The sequence below is a fragment of the Biomphalaria glabrata genome, chromosome 4, assembly GCF_947242115.1.
Source record: "Biomphalaria glabrata chromosome 4, xgBioGlab47.1, whole genome shotgun sequence".
Lineage (NCBI taxonomy): Eukaryota > Metazoa > Mollusca > Gastropoda > Planorbidae > Biomphalaria > Biomphalaria glabrata.
In genome coordinates, this window is record NC_074714.1 from 10,176,049 (window position 1) to 10,200,462 (window position 24,414).

Here is a 24,414-nt window from a genome sequence, read left to right on the forward strand (position 1 = left end):
GATTTTGTTAGTTCACTAACTTCTTTGCTGTTGTAGTTTCTTTTTAATGTTATACAATGTTCTGGTCAGCAGGTTTAAGAAAAAAAACAACGTATCTACCAGTTAAATACTTAAAGTGCATTGACTTCTTTTATTCTATTTCTTTGTATTGCTGCCTGTTCGTACGGTTTGCGCGCTGGACTGTCATTTGGATTTATTGATGGTCCCGGGTTCAAACCCTGCCTGCTCCCATACCCCGTTGTCCTGCGGGAGGTTTGGACTAGAAAGTAAACTATCTTCAATTAATAATGACTCCTCTTTTTTTTTAATGCAATTTTCTTTCTTTTCACAGACGAGGGAACACAAAAAAAATGTGATTATGTTTAGTGTTTATTATCTACTTCTACTTCAATTCTGATTTCTTAAGTTTTGAAAATTTCTTATTGTTTTATTGGGTGTATGCATATTACGTGATTGAACACTAATTAAAACAAAATACGGGAGGATTACTAGAAAATTTAAGCGTCAGTTAAGATCACGAATCATAGGCTACAAAAGTCTAGACTTATATGTCATGGATTACTGCGTTTGGAGCTTGGTATTAACAGAGCTTCAGAAGAGTCTATGTGACATAAACTCTATTGGTGATTTGAAAACGAGGTTTGGAAAAGCTTGGAAGATATCTCACAAGTTACTCTTCAAAACGCTACACGAGCTTGGATTTCAGGGTTCTGAAGTGCACGGACGACATTTTGAGCATGTATGAGTCTAATGTAACATATGCCTTTAAAAAACCTTTACTTAAGTTTTTTATTTATTTTTTTTATTTTTTTGTAAAAAAGAAAGCTGGCAATTTTTTCCGCTTTTCTAACGACCAATTAGTAAATACGACTTACTAGGTTAGTTTGAATGTAAGGTTTGGTTAGACGCACTGGGTCATCGCTAGTTTTATATCATTTTCATATCAAAAACCATTTGTGTATCTGAGCAAGCTTTGTTGGAACTTCTGTTGGTTTGCCTTTTAAAAACGTGATCATCTTCTTTTTTGAAGTAACGTCTGAATTATATAAGATAAGGTTTAGAAACCTTACATTGCAACTTGTGAAGATCACACAAAGAAAAAAAAAAGGATTTTACATACATGTTTATCTTAGCGTTCAAAAAATATGAACAGGGTGATAACTCTAGGCTGACATATTTTGACGTGTTAGTTCAGTAATGTGCAAACTTCGGTACGTGGGTCAACTCCGGTCCATAGAAAGTTTCATTCGTATTTTGTAAAACTTATTTAATGTAATTTCCCCCACAATGTAAAAATTAAAGTTTTAAAAATAATTTGAATAACATTGCAAGTTTTAATTCGCGTATGATTCACAACTGGTTGCATCAGCAGACATGAAACCTGCACATCAACAAAATTTCGGTGTAAGGTAACAATTATTCAAATAATGGACTATGAAGTCAGTGTTAGTGTATCATTATCATGGCATCATAGCACGTTATGTGTGTGTTCATAAAACATTTTAACTTTAAAATGTTAATTTGAAAAAAAAGGTAAAGCTGATTCAGAATGTCTTGTTTTTAAAGATGAGTGGACTTAGACTTAGATCCTCCCGCGCCGTTCGGCGCATTTTGCTGCAAGCTGTCTCCACAAGGATCTGTCACTGGCAATGTCTGAAGCCTCCTTCCACCTGGTGTCCACTGCTCTGAGGTCCTCCATGAAAGTGAAGCGCCAAGTTATACGAGGACGATCATGTTTGCGCTTTCCTCGTATTGGCCTCCATGTCATCGCAACTCTTGGTATGCGTAGTTCATTTAGTCGGAGAATATGAGCCGCAAACCTCATGCGACGCACTGTCACAACCTTACTAAGTGTTCGACTCCAAGTTCGGCATAGGATTTCCTTGTATGAGACCCGATCATCAAAGTAGAGTGGACGTGAAGTAATTTTTCATACATTTTCAAGACCAACCACTAGATCTAGGCCTTAGTTTGATAAAACCATGGTCGGGTATATGGTTAATAATATTCCTGGTCAGAACACAGTAACACTCTTTAGACGTTCATGGCTGCTGACGAAAGGAAACAAGAAGTAGACTTTAAAGTTGCAAGGCAAAAGTTGACAAGACAAAGGTCTGCACAGATATATAGGTCTGTGCTCTGCAGCTTCATGGAGTGCCAATCTAAACAAATATCTCAAACAATTATTTCTAATTGTTCCGAAATTAAAGTTCTACATAGTCGAAATCTAGTTTTCCAAATTGAATATTTCATGCTCAGAGAATTGCTCTGTTTGAATCTATGTATATTTGTGAGCAGCTTTTTTCAATCATGAAAATGTGTGTCTTAAATAGATTGACGGATGAAACTATGTCTGCGTATGGCCTACATTATAAGGAGTAATACTCAAAACACTTTAGTAAAATCCCTAAAGTTAGAAAGCCTTCAGGGTAGAAGACTCAAAAGTAAAGTAGCAATTATACATACAACACTGAACCATAATCTTCAAATACAAAAACGTCAACTTGTTTAAGTTTAACTGACATAGAAGAGAGAGAGAGAGATCACTTACAAAGGCCATGGGATACACATTTGAGACCAAAAGAAAATCCGCTGCCGAGGATAGACGCAGACGGCAAAAAGAAAATCTAAATCGACCACCTGCGGACAATGGTTATGCTTGCCCTGGATGTGGCAAAATATGTAGGTCGCTACGCCCCGGGAAATACTGTATTCCTCATTAATCTTCGGACTCAAAGACAAGCGTTAGTATTTATAATTATTTTTTTTACTCCGTTTATGAATAGTAGAAGATATTGAAACGGATTAATAATTGCTTGATTAGAAATGTTAAGCCCATTGCAATTAACAAACTCAGTCGGAGGACCTCAAGACAGATTCGTTTCCTCCTCAAGTCCAACCGGGAAAATCGCTTCTGTGTTCTTAGTTTTAAACTTTTAACAACTTACTTCCCATTGTAATGTTTGCAACACACGAATACAAGACTACTTACACTACTATAAGCATCACTTTTGTTTTCAGTTTCCAAAGTTGTATGAAACGGACATGGCCAGTTTTCATTAGAAAGGAAATGAATCATAATAGACATTCATTTATGTGGCGCTGTTAACAAACATAATGTAGGGTCACGTCGCTTTAAGGATATAATTCATAATAAACATTATGGCCTCCTTCAGTCGCGAAGCGACTATGGATCATATCATTTATTATTGACATAACAAACTTGGAAAACAAAATAATAACAGTTAATAATAATACGTTATATGTATAAAACATCATATCTTATTAAGTACAGACGTTTAATTAAACAAAAAAGATAATATTACATTATATACAAAAACATGCCAAGCATCAAATAAGGGGCTACATAATATAAGATAATACACTGTTTATATAAACAAGCCAAAAACAACAAATGACATGTTTTGCAGAAACCTTAGAGACCCAGAAGACAGAGTAAGCCCTACAAAAAAACATCACTGCATTCGGCCTAACTTAGTCAAAACACGCAGCACCCAATCCACGCTAAGGGCAAGTCATAGAATCGCAACACTGTGCTGATCTGGATCTTATTGATTTTCCCCTCTTTTTGTCTGCGAGAGTTTTCAGGACATCGCTGTATGGAAGGACCAAGGGAAGGCAGCGTGAGCAGTAGGCTCCTAGAAGTCTTATACAACATGTTCTTATAGACAGGAGAGCTCAGTTCCTTATTCCTGGCGTCTTCCGAAGTATTCGATGTGTGTAAATGGTGTCACGATAGCACTAGTTATTAGTATAAGAGGCAACAAAGGTCAAGATGGACATCCCTTCCTATCTTACGTAAGTCAATTAGATCAACATAGGCTTTGCTTGCATTCTCATATATGATATTGATTTATCGTTTACTTAACCAAGGCTTTGCTTGCATTATCATATCTCATATATTATGATATTGATTTATTGTTTATTTAACCAAGGATTGGGGGGGGGGGGGGAGGGTAGTTTTGCGTTTACAAATCTCGATATAATAGCCTATAAGTTGAATAGGTCATGAAAACGTTATTTACAGGTTATGACACCGCAAGGCTTACTTATGGACACTAAACATTAGAATAAAAACAAGAAAACAACTGTTTTAAACAGACTATACCTTCTCTATACAACTTATAGAGCGATTGTTTTCATCTTAATAACTAATGAATTTTAGACTAAAAAACAATGGAACATTTTTTATCCGACCCCATTCCACCCTTCCCCAGAGTGAGAGTCCTGGGCGAATGTTCTACTACATTTGATAAGATTCCATTGTTAGGCCTTTAGATCTAGGCTTAGAAGACGATGCACAAACTTTTCTGAACATGAATGTATTGAACTTTTCAAGCAATGTGAAAATACCTGGGGACGTTTAGTCCATTCAAGATAAATATGTTCTCGTTCTCTATCTAAATTTATATTTCTTTCTTTTTTTTTTTTTAACTTTTAAAAATTATGTCAAGCTAGAGTTTTTTTTTGTGACCAACGAGCTAGTAACTTTTCCCAACGATATACAGCAACTGTGAAATATCTAGGAAAATCGTTAGAGCCGTTTTTGAGATCAGTTTCCACCCTCCCAGGTTATAGGTTTTTGAAGTTTTCAGTAAGTTACAAATTGAATAGAAGTATTGCAAAAATATTTAACTTATTTTTTAAGACGCCCCTTATATTTTAAGCTTTTTGAAATCTTTTTTGAGTTGAGCACTTGTTTATGTAAGATGACGCCAATCATTAAAATTAATTATAACAGCTATTTGTTACCATAGTAAATCTTTTTCTATAAAAAAAAAACACACTTGAATTTCCATAATATATAATGCCATAATTCAATGTTCAGTTTGATTAGAATTCTTCTCACTGTTTTTTTTTCTTTGTTTTTAATGTAGTTCCAGTTGGTTGATTCGAGGTCATGAACAATATTTTTAAAAAATACTTAAAAAACAAAACAAAAACAAAGCTTAAATGAAGTGTAATTGTATCATATTAGTTTCTGACATCGTTAGGCTACGTTCACAAGTGCGAATGTATGAGTTAGTATTTAATGTTATGTTATGTATGTTATGCATGTGTTTGAGTGTAATTATTAAGTGTGGATTGATTGGTGCGAGTTAAGTTCCTGATCTTGTGGTATTGCTCTGGACTGTTATCTCGATGGTATATGGTTCAAACCCTGCCCGCTGCATTCCCCCGTCGTCCAGCAGGAGGCTAGGGCTAGGAGGTTAGGCCAATAATAGAATATGCATCCTCTGTTTGGGACCCCTCAACTCAAGAAAACATTAAGAAACTAGAACAGACACAAAATAGAGCAGTGAGATTCATAACAAACGAATATTCACATTTGACTAGAGTAACACCTTTAGTAAAATCACTAAATTTAGAAAGCCTTCAGGACAGAAGGCTCAAAAGTAAAGTAGCAATAATACATAAAACACTGAACCATAATCTTCAAATACAAAAACAAAATTTAATAAAATACTCTGAAAGACACAAAGATAAAGGCACATTCCTCGTCCCATATGCTAGGACAAATTTGTACAAATACTCCTTCTTCCCTAGTGCTATTAGAGCATGGAATGGGTTGCCTGAGCTAGCCAGGAAAACCAGTGACTTGGGAGAATTTAAGTCATTGGTTAATATGCATGACTAAATGCATGGCGCGTAGGACGTAATCATCTTCTTTTTTGAAGTAACGTCTGTATTATATAAGATAAGATAAGATGTAAAAACTTCATATCTCAGGGAAAGTCAGTCACGTGACTTCCAAACACAGTAGCGCTTGTTCTCATGTGAACCAACAAAATAAAACGCAGGCTGTACATCGAAACCTTAGTTTTAACCAAGATAAAACTGTGTGTGTGAGAGAGAGAGAGAGAGAGAGAAAGAGAGAGAGAGGGAAAGAGAGGGAGAGAGAGGGGGGGATGGGGAGTGCTATAAATATTAGGCCAAACAAAAACTCATTTGTTTTAGTATTACAGTGTATTGATTATGAAATAAAAAAAATTTATGTTTGAGTTTACACACGTGCAGTGGCGTACCTTTTATGGTCAAGCAGGCTCTTTGTAGGTTGAAATTTTAGATTTAATAATTTTTTTCTCATTCATTAATCAAATGTTTACAAATCAGAATTGATATAAATCTACATCTAAACTACCACTGTATGGGAGGGGGAAAAGTACCTATTCTCATCAAAGAGGCAAAACGAATCAATCGACACAGACAGTTACATAAGTAAACTGACATGCACTCGTCAAGGTTGCCAGAAAAATATTGAAACAATATGTTTTGTTACACTTCGACATATGGTAGCTTTGAGTTTCTACACAGGAGAGCAAATAATGTAGGGGAGATAATTTAAAAAAAAATAAATTACGTTTCCGCTATTAGAAATTTAGACACAAACCATAAATATGAGAGACGATCTTGTTTCGGTGCTCTAATCAGTTCATTGAGTCAATAAGTTCCAATCTTCAATCTTCATGTTAAGTCTACTAGTGTGAGTTAATGGATGAATTTCACTCGTTTGATTATTTCAACTTGGAAAATTAAATTATTTGTTTTCCAAAAGAGTAGTTCTGTTAGTTCATATCTAATACTAGAATGCCCGGCATACTTGGATATTGGATCATCAGATTTAACTTTAAATTCGCAACCCCCAAAAAAACATTACTTTCATTCTATAGTGTTTCACTGTTAAAGATAAGAAGATAAGATAAATAGCCATTGATATATTGTAACCCTCAAAAAAAGTAAAGCAATCCAACGAGTTTTTTTCTTAAACATACGCACTTGTAACATGCTGTTTTATTTTATTGCCTGGGAATACCGCCTCTTTGCACACATACACAGTCACACTTACTCAATCGCTTACAATCAATAATATTTTGTACCGTAAAGCATGTGGAAATAATCCATGTTTTTAATCATCCAATAAAGGTACTGTAAATTTGAAATTTAAAAATACATCTTGCATTTGTAACTATTAGATCTATAGGCGTAACAAGTTTTTGTCATTAAGTGAGGTCAGTTATTGTACGGGATCGTCTGCTTAAATGTGTTTGTTTAATAACGATTTATTTTGTGTAGTAAAAGTCCTAAAACCCAACACAAAGATGCGTTTAACTAAAATGCGAAATTGTCATTTAATAACGAGGCTAAACAAAAGGATATCATGTTCGCAAATATATATATATTTTTTTTATTGAAGTCAATAAAGAACAAAATTGAAAGATGGGGATATAGGGCAGTGACAGTTCTCCATTTCATGACAGTCAAATAGCGAGCACGAGAGGCATGTGAGTCTTGTTTGTGATTCCTTGTTTGTTCAACTAGTTGTAACTGTGCTGATCTGTGGCCTGGTTTTTTAGCACTTCCCTACGGCTTTGTTGTCAGTTGTAGCACACAACATTTTCTGCCAGTTTGAACCGCTGTCTATCGTCCGTAACGCAGAGATGCGAGGATATTGACTTTTTTTGTGTAAGCTATTTTTATCTTATTAATTATTAAGTTCACTTCATCAGTTGTTTACATTTCTATTCAATGCTATAACGGTACTTTCATTAGCATTCCCATTCATTTCACGGGCCATTACACGAATCTCAAAGTGTCAAAAACCTTGATTTTTATTTATTTATTTTACTAAGCTTATATCATCTCACTCCGTCTGTCTGTCTGAAACAAATAAAGTTCACGTTATTTCTCCCACGTCCCCCTCTTTTATCAAGTTGAAATTTTGTACAATTAGTCACTGTCCCTAACAAAACATGAATCATTAAAAAAAAACGAATTAATTAATTATTTAGAAAAAAAGTAAAGTAGCCCTTTCAAACCTCGCGATCTATAGGAATATAAGGTCATCTGTTTCCGTGGTCTATGGTTAACGAGGGTGTCATGTGGCTAGCACAACGACCATCCGTCTTTACTTTCCTTAACTAAAGTCAGGTACCCATTAGAGTTGGGTGTTCTCAGGGGCGCCCTAAAAATCCCGAAATTCGAAATCCCAGTCTTCATCGAAATTCCAACCCAGGACCCTAGGTTCCGAAGCCAAGCACTTTACCACTCAGCCATCGCGACTTGTAATTGAAAATTTAGTTTGATACAGAAAAGGGGAAATAAATCTTACAGCATTAAGATATATGACTGTATATGTGCACTTCTGTAAAAATTATTCATTGTCCATAACAAAGCATGAATCAATAAAAATTTACCAAGATTCGAGCCCAAGACACCAGGTCATGAAGCCAAGCGCTTAACTATTCAGCCACCGGGATCATGTATTCCCTGGCAATACAAATATCATGTATGCCCTGGCATGTTACAAATTCGTATGTTTAAAAAAAAACACTTTGGGGGGGGGGGTACAATATATATATCCTTCAGTATTGAGAGAGTATGCATGTAAACGTGCAGTTCTTTCCATTAAATAAGATTTTTTAAAAGTATTTTTTAATTTTTATTTCTTTACTTGAAAATGCTAATTTTATTTTTAAATACTGCGTTGAGAGAGAACTACCAAAAATATAAATATCACTTTAAACTTACGCGCATAACGACAGACAAAAATATAGGGCCAATAAAACTGTACACGGAATGCCCATTTAGATATATAGCTTTTATAAGGCTTCTTAAAAAATAAAAACAGCTAAGTCCAGTCAGCCAATGAAACTAGCGAGTCTCACAGCAGTAGGGTCATATTGACACAGTTCTATTCACCCTCCTCAAACTCACAGTCAAGCCGCGGAGGCTCGGTTTCGATTGGTGGTGGGACTATCAATGGACTCAACCTTTTATTTTTATTACTATGATATTCGTGACTAGTGTCTGAAATTTCCCCCCTCCCCTTCCTTCCCAGGATATGGTGGTGTAGGTTGGGTTGTATTGTTCTAGTCTATAGGATATGGATTATTCCTGTTACTTCAGCATGTGTCACCTATAAGTAGTCTGCGCCTGATTCTTGATTATCCCCCATCTGAAAGTGTTTTCTTCTGAGAGTGTTTGACCAGATTAATATATTTCAAATGTAGTATTTGTTTTATAATCATGCATGATTTATAATTTAGAACAAAGGATGCTAAAAAAAAAAACTATTACATATTTCACTGGCAGTGCTTTTTTTTGTGTAAAAAAAAATAGGTGCCGGTACTCAGTGATGAATTGCCTAACTTTTAACTACTAATAAATATATCAATAATAAACGTTTAAATACAAAAAAAAAAGTAATAATTTTTTTCCCAACTTGAAAAAGGTGCCGGTACGCCGTACCGGTGCGTTCCGTCACAAAAATAGCCCTGATCACTGGCATATATAGTTGGTATGTGTTGGTGTGGTGGGTACTTGTTGATATTTGTTGTAGCATATTCTTATGTTATATCTTTTCTCTCCCTAACGACCTTTACCTTCTCTCCCTAACGACCTTTACCCTCTCTCCTTAACGACCTTTACCTTCTCTCCCTAACGACCTTTACCTTCTCTCCCTAACGACCTTTACCTTCTCTCCTTAACGACCTTTACCTTCTCTCCCTAACGACATTTACCTTCTCTCCCTAAAGACCTTTACCTTCTCTCCTTAACGACCTTTACCTTCTCTCCTTAACGACCTTTACCTTCTCTCCCTAACGATCTTTACCTTCTCTCCCTGACGACCTTTACCTGCTTTTATAAGGAGAATGTATCTATCTATCTATCTATCCTGTTTGTCTGTCTGTCCATCCATTCAAACTATCATGTCGGTTTGTCTTTTTCCCTGTCTGTCTTTTTTCCTACTACCTACTCAACTATCTAGATCTAGACAGATAGATGGATGGATGGATGGGCGGATATAGATGGATATTGGCTTATATATGATATGGATGGTTGGATAGATATAGATGGATGGTTGGATAGATATAGATGGATGGTTGGATAGGTATAAGTAGATAGATATATACTGCAGACATGATTGCACAATCTCACTTAACATGGCGTAGTCCTAATTAAGCTTAATTACTTGTCTGTGAAATCATCTGCCGTTAAACACACACACATACACACAATGCTTCTATCATTAGTCCACGTTTTAGTCATTCGAGACCATAAGATTCTGCAAAGCTTGTTGTAGAATAGTTGAAAGTGTTTGTGGCCAATGAATTTCGAAGACTTTGTTTAGTCACAAAATGAATACAAAACTATATTTTCTCTCTCACTTCTAGCAGGATTCATTAATATGACATGCGTAGGACTTAATCATCTTTTTTTTTTTTTTTGAAGTGACGTCTGTAATATAAAAGATAAGATGTTGAACTCTCCATGATTAATAATAATAATAAAAGAACTACAATGAATTTTGTTTCTCTTTAACGAAACTCTGGCAGTGCCAGAGAATATAATACTCGTTCGTTTCTAACATAATAATTATGATAATAAGGCTTGTCTTCGAGTCCGAAGATTAGTGAGGAATGCAGTGCTTGTCAAGGACGCTAAATTGAAAGTTCAAAATTGCCAACTAAATAAAAGTCACAAACAGAAGAGCTTTAAACAAATTCTTCCAGCCAAAGGATGCTATAAGATGTTACTAATGACATAGTTTATCAACATTTCCTTCATTTTGTACACCAAATACACCAAAAAAGCTGGGTATTTATTGGTTTTCCGCCACGCATGAAAATCTTCACTAGAATAATAACTACATTCACAAGTCTGCTCGAGCTACTATGTCGCTGTGACATAATAAAAGACATATAAACTTCAACTACTGTCTCCGTACTTTTGGCAGGTTGTTGTGGGATAACCTTCCTGTACCAGTTACTTCCCTGGTTAGAGAACACATGACTAAATCAGTGTTTCTCAAAACAGTTTCCCGTACCGGTAATAAAAACAGAAAATAAAATGTTTAGTGTTAATTATTCAATTTTGGAATCTATGAAAGTTAACTGCAACAGCATTAAATTGATTCATTTAGCTTTGGGCTTTCATACCTCTCTCTCTCTCTCTCTCTCTCTCTCTCTCTCTCTCTGTTAGCAACTTGTAAACGGATGTGTCAGCAGTGAATGAGTGTGCTTATTTATTTGATTATTTAGTATGTGTGTGTGTTTGTGTGGGTCACATTTATTATTACAAATTGTAATATGCGTTTTTTTTTATTTTCTTTTGTCTATTACATAACATAGGCCTATATAAGCACCACTACAAAACATGTCTAGTCGTGACCTGCTGGAAAAATCATAGGCAAAAAACAAACCACATTAGGGCGGTTGTTTGAGACAAACATCTATAAAAAGCTAACAAGATCCTCGAAATAAAGAATCACCCTTTGTGTTAGGATTTTGTGATTTTACCATCACAAGAGAGATACAAGACACCGATATCAAAGACAAACAGACACAAACACTCTTTTGTTCCCCTGGCAATCAAATCATTAAATAGAAACTATCTGATATAAACTTTGTCACATGTAAATTATGAGTGAGTCTGGTGTGAATGTACACTTTGGTTTCTTATAGTAATAATGTTTTTTGTTTGGTGTAATGCACAAATTGTAAGACAAATTTCCATACGGACAATAAAGATTATTATTATTATTATTATTTTATTTAGTCTTCAAATACTCTGTCTAGTTTTGACCTATTCTGTTTAGGCGTGATCTATTCTGTTTAGGCGTGATCTATTCTGTTTAGGCGTGATCTATTCTGTTTAGGCGTGATCTATGCTGTCTAGTTTTGCGGGCATGCTACCCTGCCTCATAGTGGCGCCCGGGTGGAAACGATCGTAGGAGGAAACGATTAGGCTAAAAGGTAGCAAAACAAGATTCTCGTGGGGGTGCCTAAGGGGGTGCGAGAGCATCCTCATTGCACTGTGCGAGTTGTAAAAAAGCTCCCACAACTTGACACAATCCAGTGGCTCTTTCCTCTAGGGGACGTTACATAATAAATGGCGTGTCCCGCACGGTTAGCCTGTTATAGAAAAGGAAAATGGCGGGGGTCTTAGTGTGCGCTGCCTCTTGCCACGAGTCTGACCCACCCGCCAGACAGAACAGTGTACACTGTTCTCATTCAGGCCGGTGAGAGGGAGCTCTTGTTCACTTTTGCTGGCCTAGAGTTCCAAGAGCTGAAGGCTCAACTCTACCTGACAGTTTCAAGAAGAAAAGAATACTCATTCTGTCTAGTTTTGACCTATTCTGTTTAGTCTTGGCCTGGTCTGTCTAGTTTTGACCTGTTCAGATAATGCATAGTCTACTGGATTAACATTTTCTAACCCAGCTTGTAGTCAATGCAAGCGACGGATACTGTTTTATTGCAGGCAGGTGGGTAGTAAAGAGATTAAATTTTCCTCTTAAGGTGGGGAGGTGGTGGAAAGGAGGTCGTTGGACAAAAATAAAGGTTCGAGTACAAATACATCGGTGCCTAACTAACAATCGGCTCATTGCATGTTTCGATATAAAACTTGTATATGGAGTAGCGTGTCACTATGGCGGTGCGAGTGGTACTGTGTTCTTTCGATGACATCCGTCGAAATAGAATACAATTGGCATTAGTTAAATACTTGAACAAGCTACCGTACGTATGATGATAATGTTCGCTGTTAGTGGGAAATGTATTTTGGGGAGGTATTATTGGGGTTGGGGTGACACCAGGTAACGTCAACCCTATAGACGCCTCTGTGTAAGTAAAAAATACTGATCAATCGAAATTTTTTTTAGCTTGTTAAGGTAAACCCTTTGTTGCGAAATGTGGGACATCTTTATAAAGCTTTTATCAACTCTCACACTGTCTGTCTGTTTGGTATTATTTTTTGAACACGTTAGTTCTCCCACACCCATTCTCGGAAAAAGTTGAAACTTTACACAATTATTGTTTGTCTTTAACAAAACATGAATCATTAAAACACATTAATTAATTAATTATTTGTAATTAATTATTTTGTTTTGTTTGGAATAAGGGAAATACATTTTTCAAATAAATGATAATTATTGAGAGATGTGGCTAAGGGTTCAGTTTCCCTCGTTACGTTATTTCTCCCACTTCCCTTTTTCTCGAATCAAGTTGAAATTTCGCATAATTATTCATTGTCGATAACAGTACATGAATAAAAGAAAGTACACAATTAGTTAATCAATTAATTGGTTCCTTACTCCGTCAGACGCCAGTAACGCCGCTCGTTGATGAAAAAAGATGAAAAGTACCAAAATATCTGTGTGTAGTCACTCAATGAACTCTTTATGTTGTGTCTGTTCTATTTATGTGTATGTATCTGTAGTGTTGTCTCTATAAGAGAAAAGAGTCCTTGTAATCACAATAAATTTCCATAAGGATCAATAAAGCAGTCTTAGTCTTAATTATTTTTTTTTTAAAATTAAAAAAAGTAAACTTATTCCGGCAGCATTGAGATATATGGCAGTGATTTTGTGGTTCTTTCTCTTAGATCATTTTTTAAAAAAGATTTTATCAAAGCTTAGATCAACTCACTTTTTCTGTCTGACTGGCAAAAAGTTTGTACACGTGATTTCTCCGACACCGAATCTCGGATCAAGCTGAAATTTTGCACAATTATTTCATTTACCTGACAACACAAGAATCCATTTTAAAAACTAACCAATTAATTAATTAACTATTGGTAATTAATTGTTTTATTTGGTATCTCGAACAAAGGAAGAAATTGTACTTGACTGAAGTGGTGGTATAAGCTAAATTAGTCCTCTTCATTGATCATCGTCTGAGTCTTAGTAACACAAACCTGAAAAATAGGTCGATACTATAGAAATAATATATCTTCCATGTTAACAGGCTCTCAACTAGCAGAGTGGTTACCATGTTGGCTTGCGACACGAGAAGGCATGAGTTCTAATTCTGGTCGTTCACCCTTTTTTTTTAAATTTTTATAAATGCTTTTTTGTTAATCTATATCTATTACAAATTTAATTACATGACTGATCCAAATAATTGATACAAGTACGCCTAATATAAGCTTTGCTTTTTTTTTAAAGTATTTTTTAAAAGTTTTTCTTGTTTCATATTTTGTTTTCCCATAAATCCATGGATCAACCTTTGTCAATGGGAATCCTTGTTGTTCAGTATTGTCTGTTACATATGTATATCTTGGTCAGTTACGTACAATGTAATTTAATATAACGCTTATCTGTGTTCGTGGGACCACGTGACCTGTTAAAATAAATGAATCTTGGTTGCTGTTTCTTCTCTTAAACAATGCAATAGTCTGCACTTAGTAGAATGGTTTCCTGGTCACGTGGTATGCTCTCAATCGTCTCGATTGTTCCTAGCTCTAGTTGAAATTCTTCCCACATACATCCGCTGCCGTCCTGCAGGAGGTTTGAACTAGGAGGTTTGACTTTTGATGTTAAAAAAAAAATGGTCCAATTCAGTGTTTCCCGAACTGTGTTCCGCAGATCCCTAGTATTCCGCGAGGTCTTGATAGGTATTCCACGAACTAGTGGAATAATTAACTAGTGGACTACCATGTGAATTAATCTCTCTAAAAAAATAAGCAAAGTGTTCCGCTAAATACTCAGAATGTGCAAAGTGTTCCGTTAAGGAAAAAGTTTTGGTCTAACTTAACTCGAAGAGTATCTCACGACCATTACGCCCTTTACAAACGTAACTTGCGCCACATAAGATAATTGTATGGGCCAAAAAAATTAAAAATTCTGTCGGATGTCCCTCACAATTTACTGTTGGCCAGTGCTACCTCCATTGTTCCACTTAGTTTAACATGCGGTTCACTGTACTTCCGAAAAAAAAAAAAAAGAACTAAACGGGCAAACTTAAAAGAACATTCATTACGTGAGATTTCGTTAACAGAACTATTGTAAACGTATAAGTCAGGGGAAAAAAACGACGAATTGTGTTAGAATATTATATCTTTTTAAGTTTCTGTTCATTACATTCTTAAAACCCTCTCTGACCCCATACTTGGATAAAGGGAACAAGAAAGAATTTTTTTTTTGTCTATGGAGCATTATAGGTAAAAGTTTGAGAAACACAAGCCAATATTAAACTCTTTAAGAAAAAGGGTTTCTAACAAATCTATGGAAGTGATTTTCGCATTAGGAGGCGCTCTAATTATTAGTGAAATCAGTACATTTCATGGAAACTTTTGCTTTATTTTATATTTTCCAAAGATTCTTTTTTTTTTACACTCACTTTTAGATTGGAAACAATGGAGAGGCACAAAGCCTGAGAACTGGTTTGAAATACGAAGTAGCAGATACAATTGAACTCAAAACACAGAGAGGTGTGTTCTCATCTTATTTTATACATTACAGGCGTTACTTCATAAGAGAAGATAATTACGTCCTACGCATTTCATGTGTCAATCTAGTCATGCATGTTACTTATCAGGGACTTAAACTTCGCAAAGTCGCTGGTTTTCTTTTAATCGTCTGCTTAGAATTAGAACGTGCCAAAGTCCGATTCTGAGTTTTAGAAATTCTTTTTATTAACAACTTTTCATTGACTCTCTCTCTATCTCTCTCCTCTCTCACTCTCTCTCTCTCTCTCTCTCTCTCTCTAGGGTTATTGCGTTTCATATATCAAAGACATAATGTTTTAATCCTAATTTTAAACACACAAACACAATATTTATGAGTCAGTGCAGCTAGAATCACATCCGGATAAATTCTTAATGTATAGGTCAGTGCTAGTCAACTAACAATCATTTCAAATGCTCGTTTAGACAGAAAAAAATCATTTGCATTGAAAGGTAAGAAAAAAGAAACATTTGTAATAAACACAAATAGATCTAGTACAGTCATCTCTATCTAATGACATTAGCAAAATGCTTGTGATGAAATGATCCTTGAAGTTTTTCACCAAATAGGAAATCTAGAACTAGATTATCATATGGTATTGTTTTATAAAATAATCGAAGTTCTGCATTGCTGTTTTAAGTTAATTTAGATCTATATTACTTCTTAGCCTTTATTAGTTTATTAGGCCTACTGTTGACTACTGTATGCGAACATGTCTTTACATAAGTCTATAAAGTCTATTACTAGTGAAGCATCAGTTAAACTAAGACACGGAAACTCAACAGGAAAATGAGATTAGAATGTTAAACTTTATCACCCCCGAAATCTTTGGTTTCGTTTTTGCTTTTTTTTTCAAACTAAAGAATACCCAGTTCGCCACATTAATAATAATGTGCAGTTTGGTGCAAAACAAAGCGCTATTTTTTGAAGAAAGTAAAATTATAGACATAAAAAAAGATTAAAGAATGTGTATTTTACGGAACAATTATATCAGCTATTAGGCTCGAATTCCCTCAAGTCTAACAGAGACTTTAGATCAGGGGGCGCATCAGATATAAAAAGGGGAGAAGTTGCCAAAAAAAAAAAGAAATAAAAATAAGACCAAAAATGTATTTATTGCTATTAATATTATTAAAGAAATAACTAGTATTCATTCTCTGGCATTGCCAGGCACGAGATTTGTTAGAGGGAAACAAAATGTACTGTAGTCCATAACCTGTCCACTGAGGAATTGTGGTAGGTCTGGAGCAGTACGCTACCGCTCGCTGACAGGGCTTCGAGTGTGTCTGCTTGGTCAGTTGTCACAGATGATATAAAAGCAGGGTATATTATTTTATTTACCTTCTAGACTAGTAGAGTCGCTTACTCTCCAAGCTTAGTTTTTCATATAATTTTCTTGTTTCACTTTCACTTTTTCTCATGTTGTGGGTACTGCGATGTCTGTGAGACAGTTTAAGAGTTTTCTTTTTTTTTTGTTATTTTGGTTATTTTGATTAAAATCCAATGTCTTGTCAGTCAAAATAGGTCTATCGCATTATACTAGATAACTGGTTGACTCGAGAACCTCTGTGATGAGTACATGTATCTGTAGTAAGGAGGCATATCTTTCTCTATCAGATCACGTGTCAAGGCTAGATGCTGATGGATTAGTTTCGCAACTTGGTTAGGGCGACCTAGACAGATTCTGATAAAGCTGGACATCCTGCCATGTGTTTAATTGACTCACCCGCGTTTCCCGACTCTCAGCACTTGTCAATAACATCGAGCTCTTCATAATTTGTTTGTCCTGATAACTCGGTCCTGTATTGCCATTACAAAGCCTTCCAGCTTATAGCCATGTCAAAGAAGCAGAAGGTCAATCTTGTTGACATGTAACAAAGAAATGAATTAACATTTTGGCACTTTCAGTGTCGAGCTTCGTTATTATTATTTTTTATTAGTAGTAGTATTTGTATTATTCTGTTTAAAATGCGATTTACAGTGTAAATCCTAAACTGTAGACACCTGCTTATATGTATAAAACAATGATTTGTAAGCTACATCGAACAGTAAAAATGTTTATTGCTTTTACTAATTACTGGTCGTCTAACACTTCAACTAATAAATGTCAATATCAGGTCATGTGGCAAAGCTCCCTGTATTGACCTGCGCTAGCCATTAGTCCAAAAGGAGTTGGGCCGAATGCTTTTTACTTAAAGGAAAGGATTCTCCAATTGGCCTGGAAAGAGGGATTAGCTTTTTTTACCGTCTTCTTAATTAGCGATTCTTCCTTTTCTCTGTGGATACTTTAGAAAGACGCTGGAGGTTTTTGTGTTATTTCACGTTTCAATGACATTTCCAACTTGTTTTAATATGTCATAGATTAAATGCTGGCTAATCGCCATAAAGTTTAAAATTGTTCTTTGATGTTGTTAAAACTGGACGTACAAGTTTGCTTGAGTAGCTATGATATGCTTAATTTTGCTTGAGTAGCTATGATATGCTTAATTTTGCTTGAGTAGCTATGATATGCTTAGTTTTAGGTTAAGAAAATGAATTTTTCTGTCTCAGTTTTCATTTTTAAACAACGAAATTCAAATGTTTTGTGTTACTTGTTTCGGATGTTCCTTCAGAATTCAGCCCCAACCTCCCGCAGGACGACCGGGTTGGCGGCGAGCAGGGTTTGAATCTTGGACCATCGAGACCACCGTCCATAGTGCACACCATACGACCAGGCAGCCATCTAGTGTTGATGCATGAAGAGCTTAAAGGGTTGCACCTTGATTTGTGTAAAAAAATACAAAGACAAGTAGAGAAGTAAATGTATTTTTACAAAGTTAATATCAACTCACTCTGTCTGGATTGAATCTCTGATGCGTTTTTTCACCTTCTTCTCATTCTCGGATCAAGAAGAAATTTCTTTTAATTATTTTTAGTCGAGGACAATAAATGAATAAGTAAAAAAATTGACCAATTAACAACTCAGTTAGTGATAATTAATAAATTATGTTGTACATAGAAAAGGGAAGATGAACCATGGAGTATTGATAGATATAGCAGTAGTGCTTTCCTTTAAATAAAGCTTTGTTGTTGTTTTTTTTATAAATTTTTTATATTTTGTTAATTATACAAAGAAAAAAAAAAAAGAATCGCTTTTCTCTTTAGCTAGCTGGAAAGGTCAGAAATAATTCATGTCAAGGGCGGAAGTTTTGAACTAACTCAATCTTTGGACTTTATTCAAATCGATGATTGTTTTTCTTGTAGAAGTTAAATGTTAAATTAAATGTTTATTTCTACAGTGAAAAATATTAGCGAGGGAAAGAGGAAGAAAAAAAAATTGGTGTGGGGGGGGAGCAGGTGCGAGTTTGAACAAATCCGAATACCAGCAACATGCATATCATATTTTCCCCCTTCTTTCATGTTGGCTTAATAGGTTCAATGTACGATTTTTTTCTTTATAATCTTCTTTTAATATTCGTTGTTTGCACTTAGTATCGTATTTATGTCCTTGTTGTCCTGCACCGTATCCTGTAAAATATGTACTTTTGAACAGTGTGGATGGAGCACATGTTTTTAAGTGAACGCTCCCACCCCTTAACTTTTATAAAAACAGAAAAAGACTGCCAGCATCAGATGCAAAGTGGTCTACAACTATATCCTGTTAGTCCATTTTTTTTTTACGAGCCCATATCTCATCTTGCAAAATGGAGCACGCAACAGGAGAAGGGGTGATGCTGGCTTAGTTTCCATACTCAAGGAAAGGGAGACTATAGCAAAATGTAGTTTAACGTGACGTCCTTTCTATATACAAAAAATAGTTATGTAAAATCAAAGATTATATTTAGTGAAAGTGCATCAATTTTTAAAAAATAGATCATTTTTAATAGATCTAGCTTCTAGACTTACGATAATAAGTTTGCACTATTGGAAATATCTATATCTATATATCCATGGGCGTAGCCAGGGGCGGGTTGGGGTTCAACCGAAATGAAATTCCCCCCTGCAAAAGGGGGGGGGGGAATTTAGTGACTGATTTTTTGCTTTGATTTTGTTTATTTTAGGTGAGATTTTAATACTGAACCATCACTTGCCCCAGCGCACCCAAAGGGGTTTTGAGTTTACAATAGTAACTATTACTATAAATTAGATCATAATTAGATCATATTAACATTTATTATACAGCATTCATAGGAAAAAACTCAAATGCAATAGACGCATGTGGGTTAATTAAAGTTACGTCAATCATACGATACACTAAATATGTTAACCCTTTTATGTCCAACATCTTTAATTGCCTGTGACAAGAGTAATGACTGATAGCCTACTAAATGCGGGATCCAATTTGAAGCTATCGGTAAAATCGTCCTAAGACCTGCCAATTAAGCATTAAAACATATTATATTTATACGCTGCCGTTGTCTTATTATTCCTATTATTAGCTATTCATAATATTTTGTTTTATAATACAAATTTTGTTACATAGTCTGAAAAACAAAACTAGAATTGAAACAATTATTGCTCGGTTCTCTTTATAATAGGCTCTTCAATCAATACATGTTCTATCATAACGAACTCAACAGACCTTGTGGATCAATACAGATTTCCTTTTTTTTTTTATTCTTCCAAAGCATTTTATTAAGCCGGAAAATCGATCCCATAAACTCTCGAGCCCAGTTGTCAATTATAGCGCGACAGATCACGATGGAAACCTTCCATCCTGAGTTGGCAATAACGTAGCTATGAAATTTATTAGCTTAGTTGTGGAAGAACAGATCCAGAACTTTTGAAAGAGAGGTGGGGGGGGGGAGGGGTTCAGGGGCCATATATTCGCGAAATGTGTCACTGTCATAGAAATATTTTCAAATAGGCCGATATTAAAATTGATGGAGTATGCCCCCCCCCCAATCCCGCCATCTCTTTAAAATCTTGTACAAACATATCGATCTATAGATACCGATTTATAACTATTTACTATTTAGCTTTGGCAATTCATATCAGTTATTTACATTTTGATTTCGATGTTATACATGAATACCCCCCCCCCCAAAAAAAAAAAAAAAACAACAACATATTTTACGTTTGGGGGTCGCCGCATAGTGCACTGAAGACTAACAATACGTATCTTCTTCACCATATGCTAGGTTTCAATTAATTCATTCTTTAACTCAAATAATCGTATTTAACATTTAATTATTATTGTTTTTAATAACTAGACTAAAATGAGAAATTAAAAGATGCCGAGCCATTGGGAGGGTTCAACTGTCTAGTGTATATGCAACCGCTAAAGAGAATCAAAGTAATTCATAATACTCTTAAAAGCTGTTTTAAAAAAATACGTATGATTTGTCTTTAATCAACATTTTCTTTTTTTTTTGCTTCGTCCTCGTATGAGATTATGTGTCATTAGCAATTAACTTGTTTACACATGACGTTGCCATCGCTTAATTAATACAGCTGTTATACTTCACATGGCCTGAAATGTGTCTTGGCATCAAATAACATATTAAGTTGCTACACATCCTCTCGATATATTTCAATACTTTTATTTTCAAATGAATTCAAAATATTCTCGAGGCTAAAATCTTGATTTCAGGTGACCCAGTTCCGGTAAGTTTGTAAGAAATAGTAAAAATAGAATAGAACTGTGGTGTCAGCCAATTAAGGACATTTCCCTAGAGGCGCGAACGCACGCTACGCCCCTGTTTTGTGGCCGGTTATTTAAGAGAGTGTCGCAAACTGCTAACGACCAGTCGCCTTTTTTTTTTCGGCGATAGGGAGTCAAGTACCAATAGGGGTGGCTGGACTTGGGGTCAAATTAAAAATCCCAAGATTTATTGACTTCGAACTAGAGACTGGACACTTCACCATGTAGTTAACACGCTCTCTAGTCATTGAGTAAGCCGACGAGGGGGGGGGAGACTTACATCATGCCACATCTGATAGGCAGTGAGTTACCAGACAGATGCGCTAAGAAAACCCAATAGCGTGAGCAGTTCAAATAAACTGAGAGGCCAGTGCTGGTGTCGAGTAAAAGTGCGAAGATCGATAAACACAATTACATGTTCAGGATATAAAGCTGTACAGTTTATGTTTACATAAATTGATAGTCTTTCTCCTCCACACATGTTTTTTTTTTTTTTTTGGTGTTTGTGTGTGTGACTTTTTCCCAAATGTTTTATCTTCAAATCGATTATTTGTTCAATATGTATTTTATGACTTGACAAAACTAATGTACAACAATGTTACTGAGACTACACGGGCTATAATAAAGGAGAAACAACTTGAGGATGTGAAATTTCCGCTCAGTTCCATTAATCTCGTATTTAGATAATTTTATTTCCTTCGTCTTGTAGTAAGATCAAGTTTTATTACTGAATTAGTTACAAGGTCTTAAGATCTTGTTCTTACTCATCTAGATCTAGCTGTAGATCAAAACGTTACTTCACTTAGCATCACAGTTCTGATACTACGCCATCGCTGACTCTATTCGCTAACCGTGAGCCTGCTCTGTAATTTTCTTCTCAACTTTATATCTGTGAGTCAGCACTCTCTTCCTATTGCAATACAGTGGATTACTTCACTTTATATCTCTACTCCACTGGCTGTAAAACTGTGATTTTAGTTCCTTCCCTAATTATGAATCTGCAATTTTGCTTAAGACTCTACTTGCTGTCATTGCCGTGTTTCTTTCCACCAGCTCTTTAAAATCTAGCACTCACATCCTTCCTCTCCAGACTGACATTACTTCTAATGAACGTGACAAGTGTTGCTAATGGGTCTGTGTAGAGCATGACCAAGGAAAGTAAATGCAGTACTATGCATTGTAACTTATGCACATTAAACATTTTAAAGGATGGATTTTTTTCCGAATAATTAGCTGAGATTTAAGTCATTATCACATAATTACACATTGCTTGTTTTTAGCTGCCCCCGGCTGTGATTGCTTTTGCTCTGTTTGTCACGGTAAACATGTAACCCGATTTCACATCACCTGTTTCTTATCTTATAAAATACAGACATAACTTCAGAAGAGAAGATAAATACATATATCAAATCACTCGTCATGCATGTTAATACGTGACTTAAACTCTGCTAACTCTTTGGTTTTTCTTGCTGATTCAGGCAACCCATTCCACTCTCTAGTGGAACTAGAAGAAAGGAGCACTTGTATGAATTTGTCCTAGCATATGTAATAAGACATGTGTCTCTATCTTTGAGTCTTTCTGTTAGTAAATTATGGTCCAGTGTTTATAGTTAAACAACTATTTTAAAGAGATATAAAATAAAACTTAATTTGCTTAGTATCTCATCAAAGTTTAATTGTTTCTGTTCTCTTCTGCAGCCTGAGCTTAATGATACACATTGACAACGTAAAAAGAGATCTCTCAGCTACTCAACGATGATGCCCCCATGCAATCCCAAAGAATATATCGATCTCCCAGACTTCTGTTTGTTCTTGCACAACTCTTTGGAAATGTTTTATATAAATGATCAGAAATGCTGCTAACGCTGCGTTTTTACAAATGAAGGAAGCAGTTTAAAATGTTTCCGCGTCCATCGAGGATTTTGAGATTGCTAATACTACTGGTGTTGCTATTTATAGTCGTCACCTCTTTCTACATGTTTACATCCCACGACAATTACCAAGACAACAAGCTGGCGTTACTTCAAAGCCTCGAGTCTTCTCTCAGACCTAGTCACATAGTTCCTCGGAGGATTGCTCGTTCGAATTCTTCTCACAAACAGGGTCCGACGGACGTGTTGACAACGAAAGACAACTTCAATGTGCAAAACGTGCTTCATGAAGAAGGGAAACTGCTGAATGGTTCCACATCGATGTTCACTCTGGAACCAGGCAAAACTCTTCTGAACCCTTACAGCTTCCCTTACATTCACAACCCGCTACACATTTGTCGAGAACACAACCTTACCTTTTTAATCTACATTCACTCTTCGCCCGTCAATTTCAAGAAGCGACAGGCCGTTAGGCAGACTTGGGGGCATCCTGGCATTTTGTCTCTTTACAGCGCCAGGCTGGTCTTCGTTCTGGGTGGGGGCTATGATCAGTCAGTTCAAGGTCTCGTGGATATGGAAGCGCTCTCTTATGGCGATATAGTCCAGGAAGATTTCATTGACTCCTACAGGAACCTGACGTACAAAGGTATCGCTGCCCTCAAGTGGGTCGGCACGTACTGCGCCAATTCCAAATTCGTTTTGAAAAGTGACGATGACATTCTCATTGATATAGTTTCACTGATTGACGACCTCTTTAAAAACATTTTACCGAAAAGAAAAAATGGAACTCGTTTAATATTGTGCAATCTGTGGACTAGAATGAAAGTCATTCGGGATCCTAAGTCGAAATGGTTCATCTCCAAAGAAGAGTTCTCCGGGGATTATTTTCCGGCCTATTGTTCCGGGTCAGCATTTTTAATAAGTTCAGATCTGGCGCCACTTCTTTATAAGGCCGCACTGAACACACCATTTTTCTGGGTGGACGATTTTTATGTAACAGGTTTGTTGGTTAAAAAAATAAAGATTCAGCATACGTCTTACAATGACGCTTATCTGCTCAACTCCAATCTCGCTGAAGAAAAAATCATGAACAATTCAAACCAAATAAAAGTCTTTCATGTAAAAAAGCTAAAACTGTTCATAAAACTCTGGCCATTTTTATTAAAAAGACACAATGAACTGGCACAGAAATTTCAGATTCATGGGTTTATGAATATTTCTTTTCTTAGCTGAGAAAATCAAAATAGTGTAAATAATTGTTCACAGAACGGGTTAATAGATTAGGAAGACTACATGTATTATTTTATTGAATGCCGTCAAGTGTCCATCCTGATATTTTATTTATTGATTTTTTGTGTGTTTTCAATGTAAAAAAAATATAATAAATGATATTTCTTGAAGTATCATCGTGTTCATTTCAATTGCTATCTTTGTCATACCCAGGGCCGGATTAAGCGAGGGCAGACGGGGCTACTGCTCCGGGAATATCCACATGAAAGGGGCTTCCATAAAAAAAAAAAAGAAAAATATATCCGAATTTCGACTGGTCAGAAACTTTTTTTCGCCTTCTTACCACCAACACTTTAATTCTTACGTTAGTTGGCAACTCTGTCGTGCATTAACAAGTGTCCGTTTGCAGCATGCTCGTCGTGTTTCACTACAGTCCCGGATTT

General features: G+C 35.7%; 1 protein-coding gene across 5 annotated transcripts; it reads left to right on the forward strand.

Moving 5' to 3' along the window:
- The first annotated feature begins 130 nt into the window (after window positions 1–130).
- Window positions 131–24,144, forward strand: LOC106056553 (beta-1,3-galactosyltransferase 1-like). 5 transcript variants are annotated; one of them, XM_056025956.1, is made up of 3 exons: window positions 7,287–7,485; window positions 15,147–15,231; window positions 22,569–24,144. In XM_056025956.1, exon 3 carries the CDS (start codon window positions 22,769–22,771, stop codon window positions 23,972–23,974), a length of 1,206 nt encoding a protein of 401 aa, XP_055881931.1. In that variant the 5' UTR covers window positions 7,287–7,485; window positions 15,147–15,231; window positions 22,569–22,768; the 3' UTR covers window positions 23,975–24,144. The 5 variants fall into 5 exon arrangements, with proteins under 5 accessions (XP_055881929.1, XP_055881931.1, XP_013068798.1 ...); XM_056025954.1 differs by lacking the exons at window positions 7,287–7,485; window positions 15,147–15,231 and adding an exon at window positions 131–3,819; XM_013213344.2 differs by lacking the exon at window positions 15,147–15,231.
- Window positions 24,145–24,414: the final 270 nt, after the last annotated feature.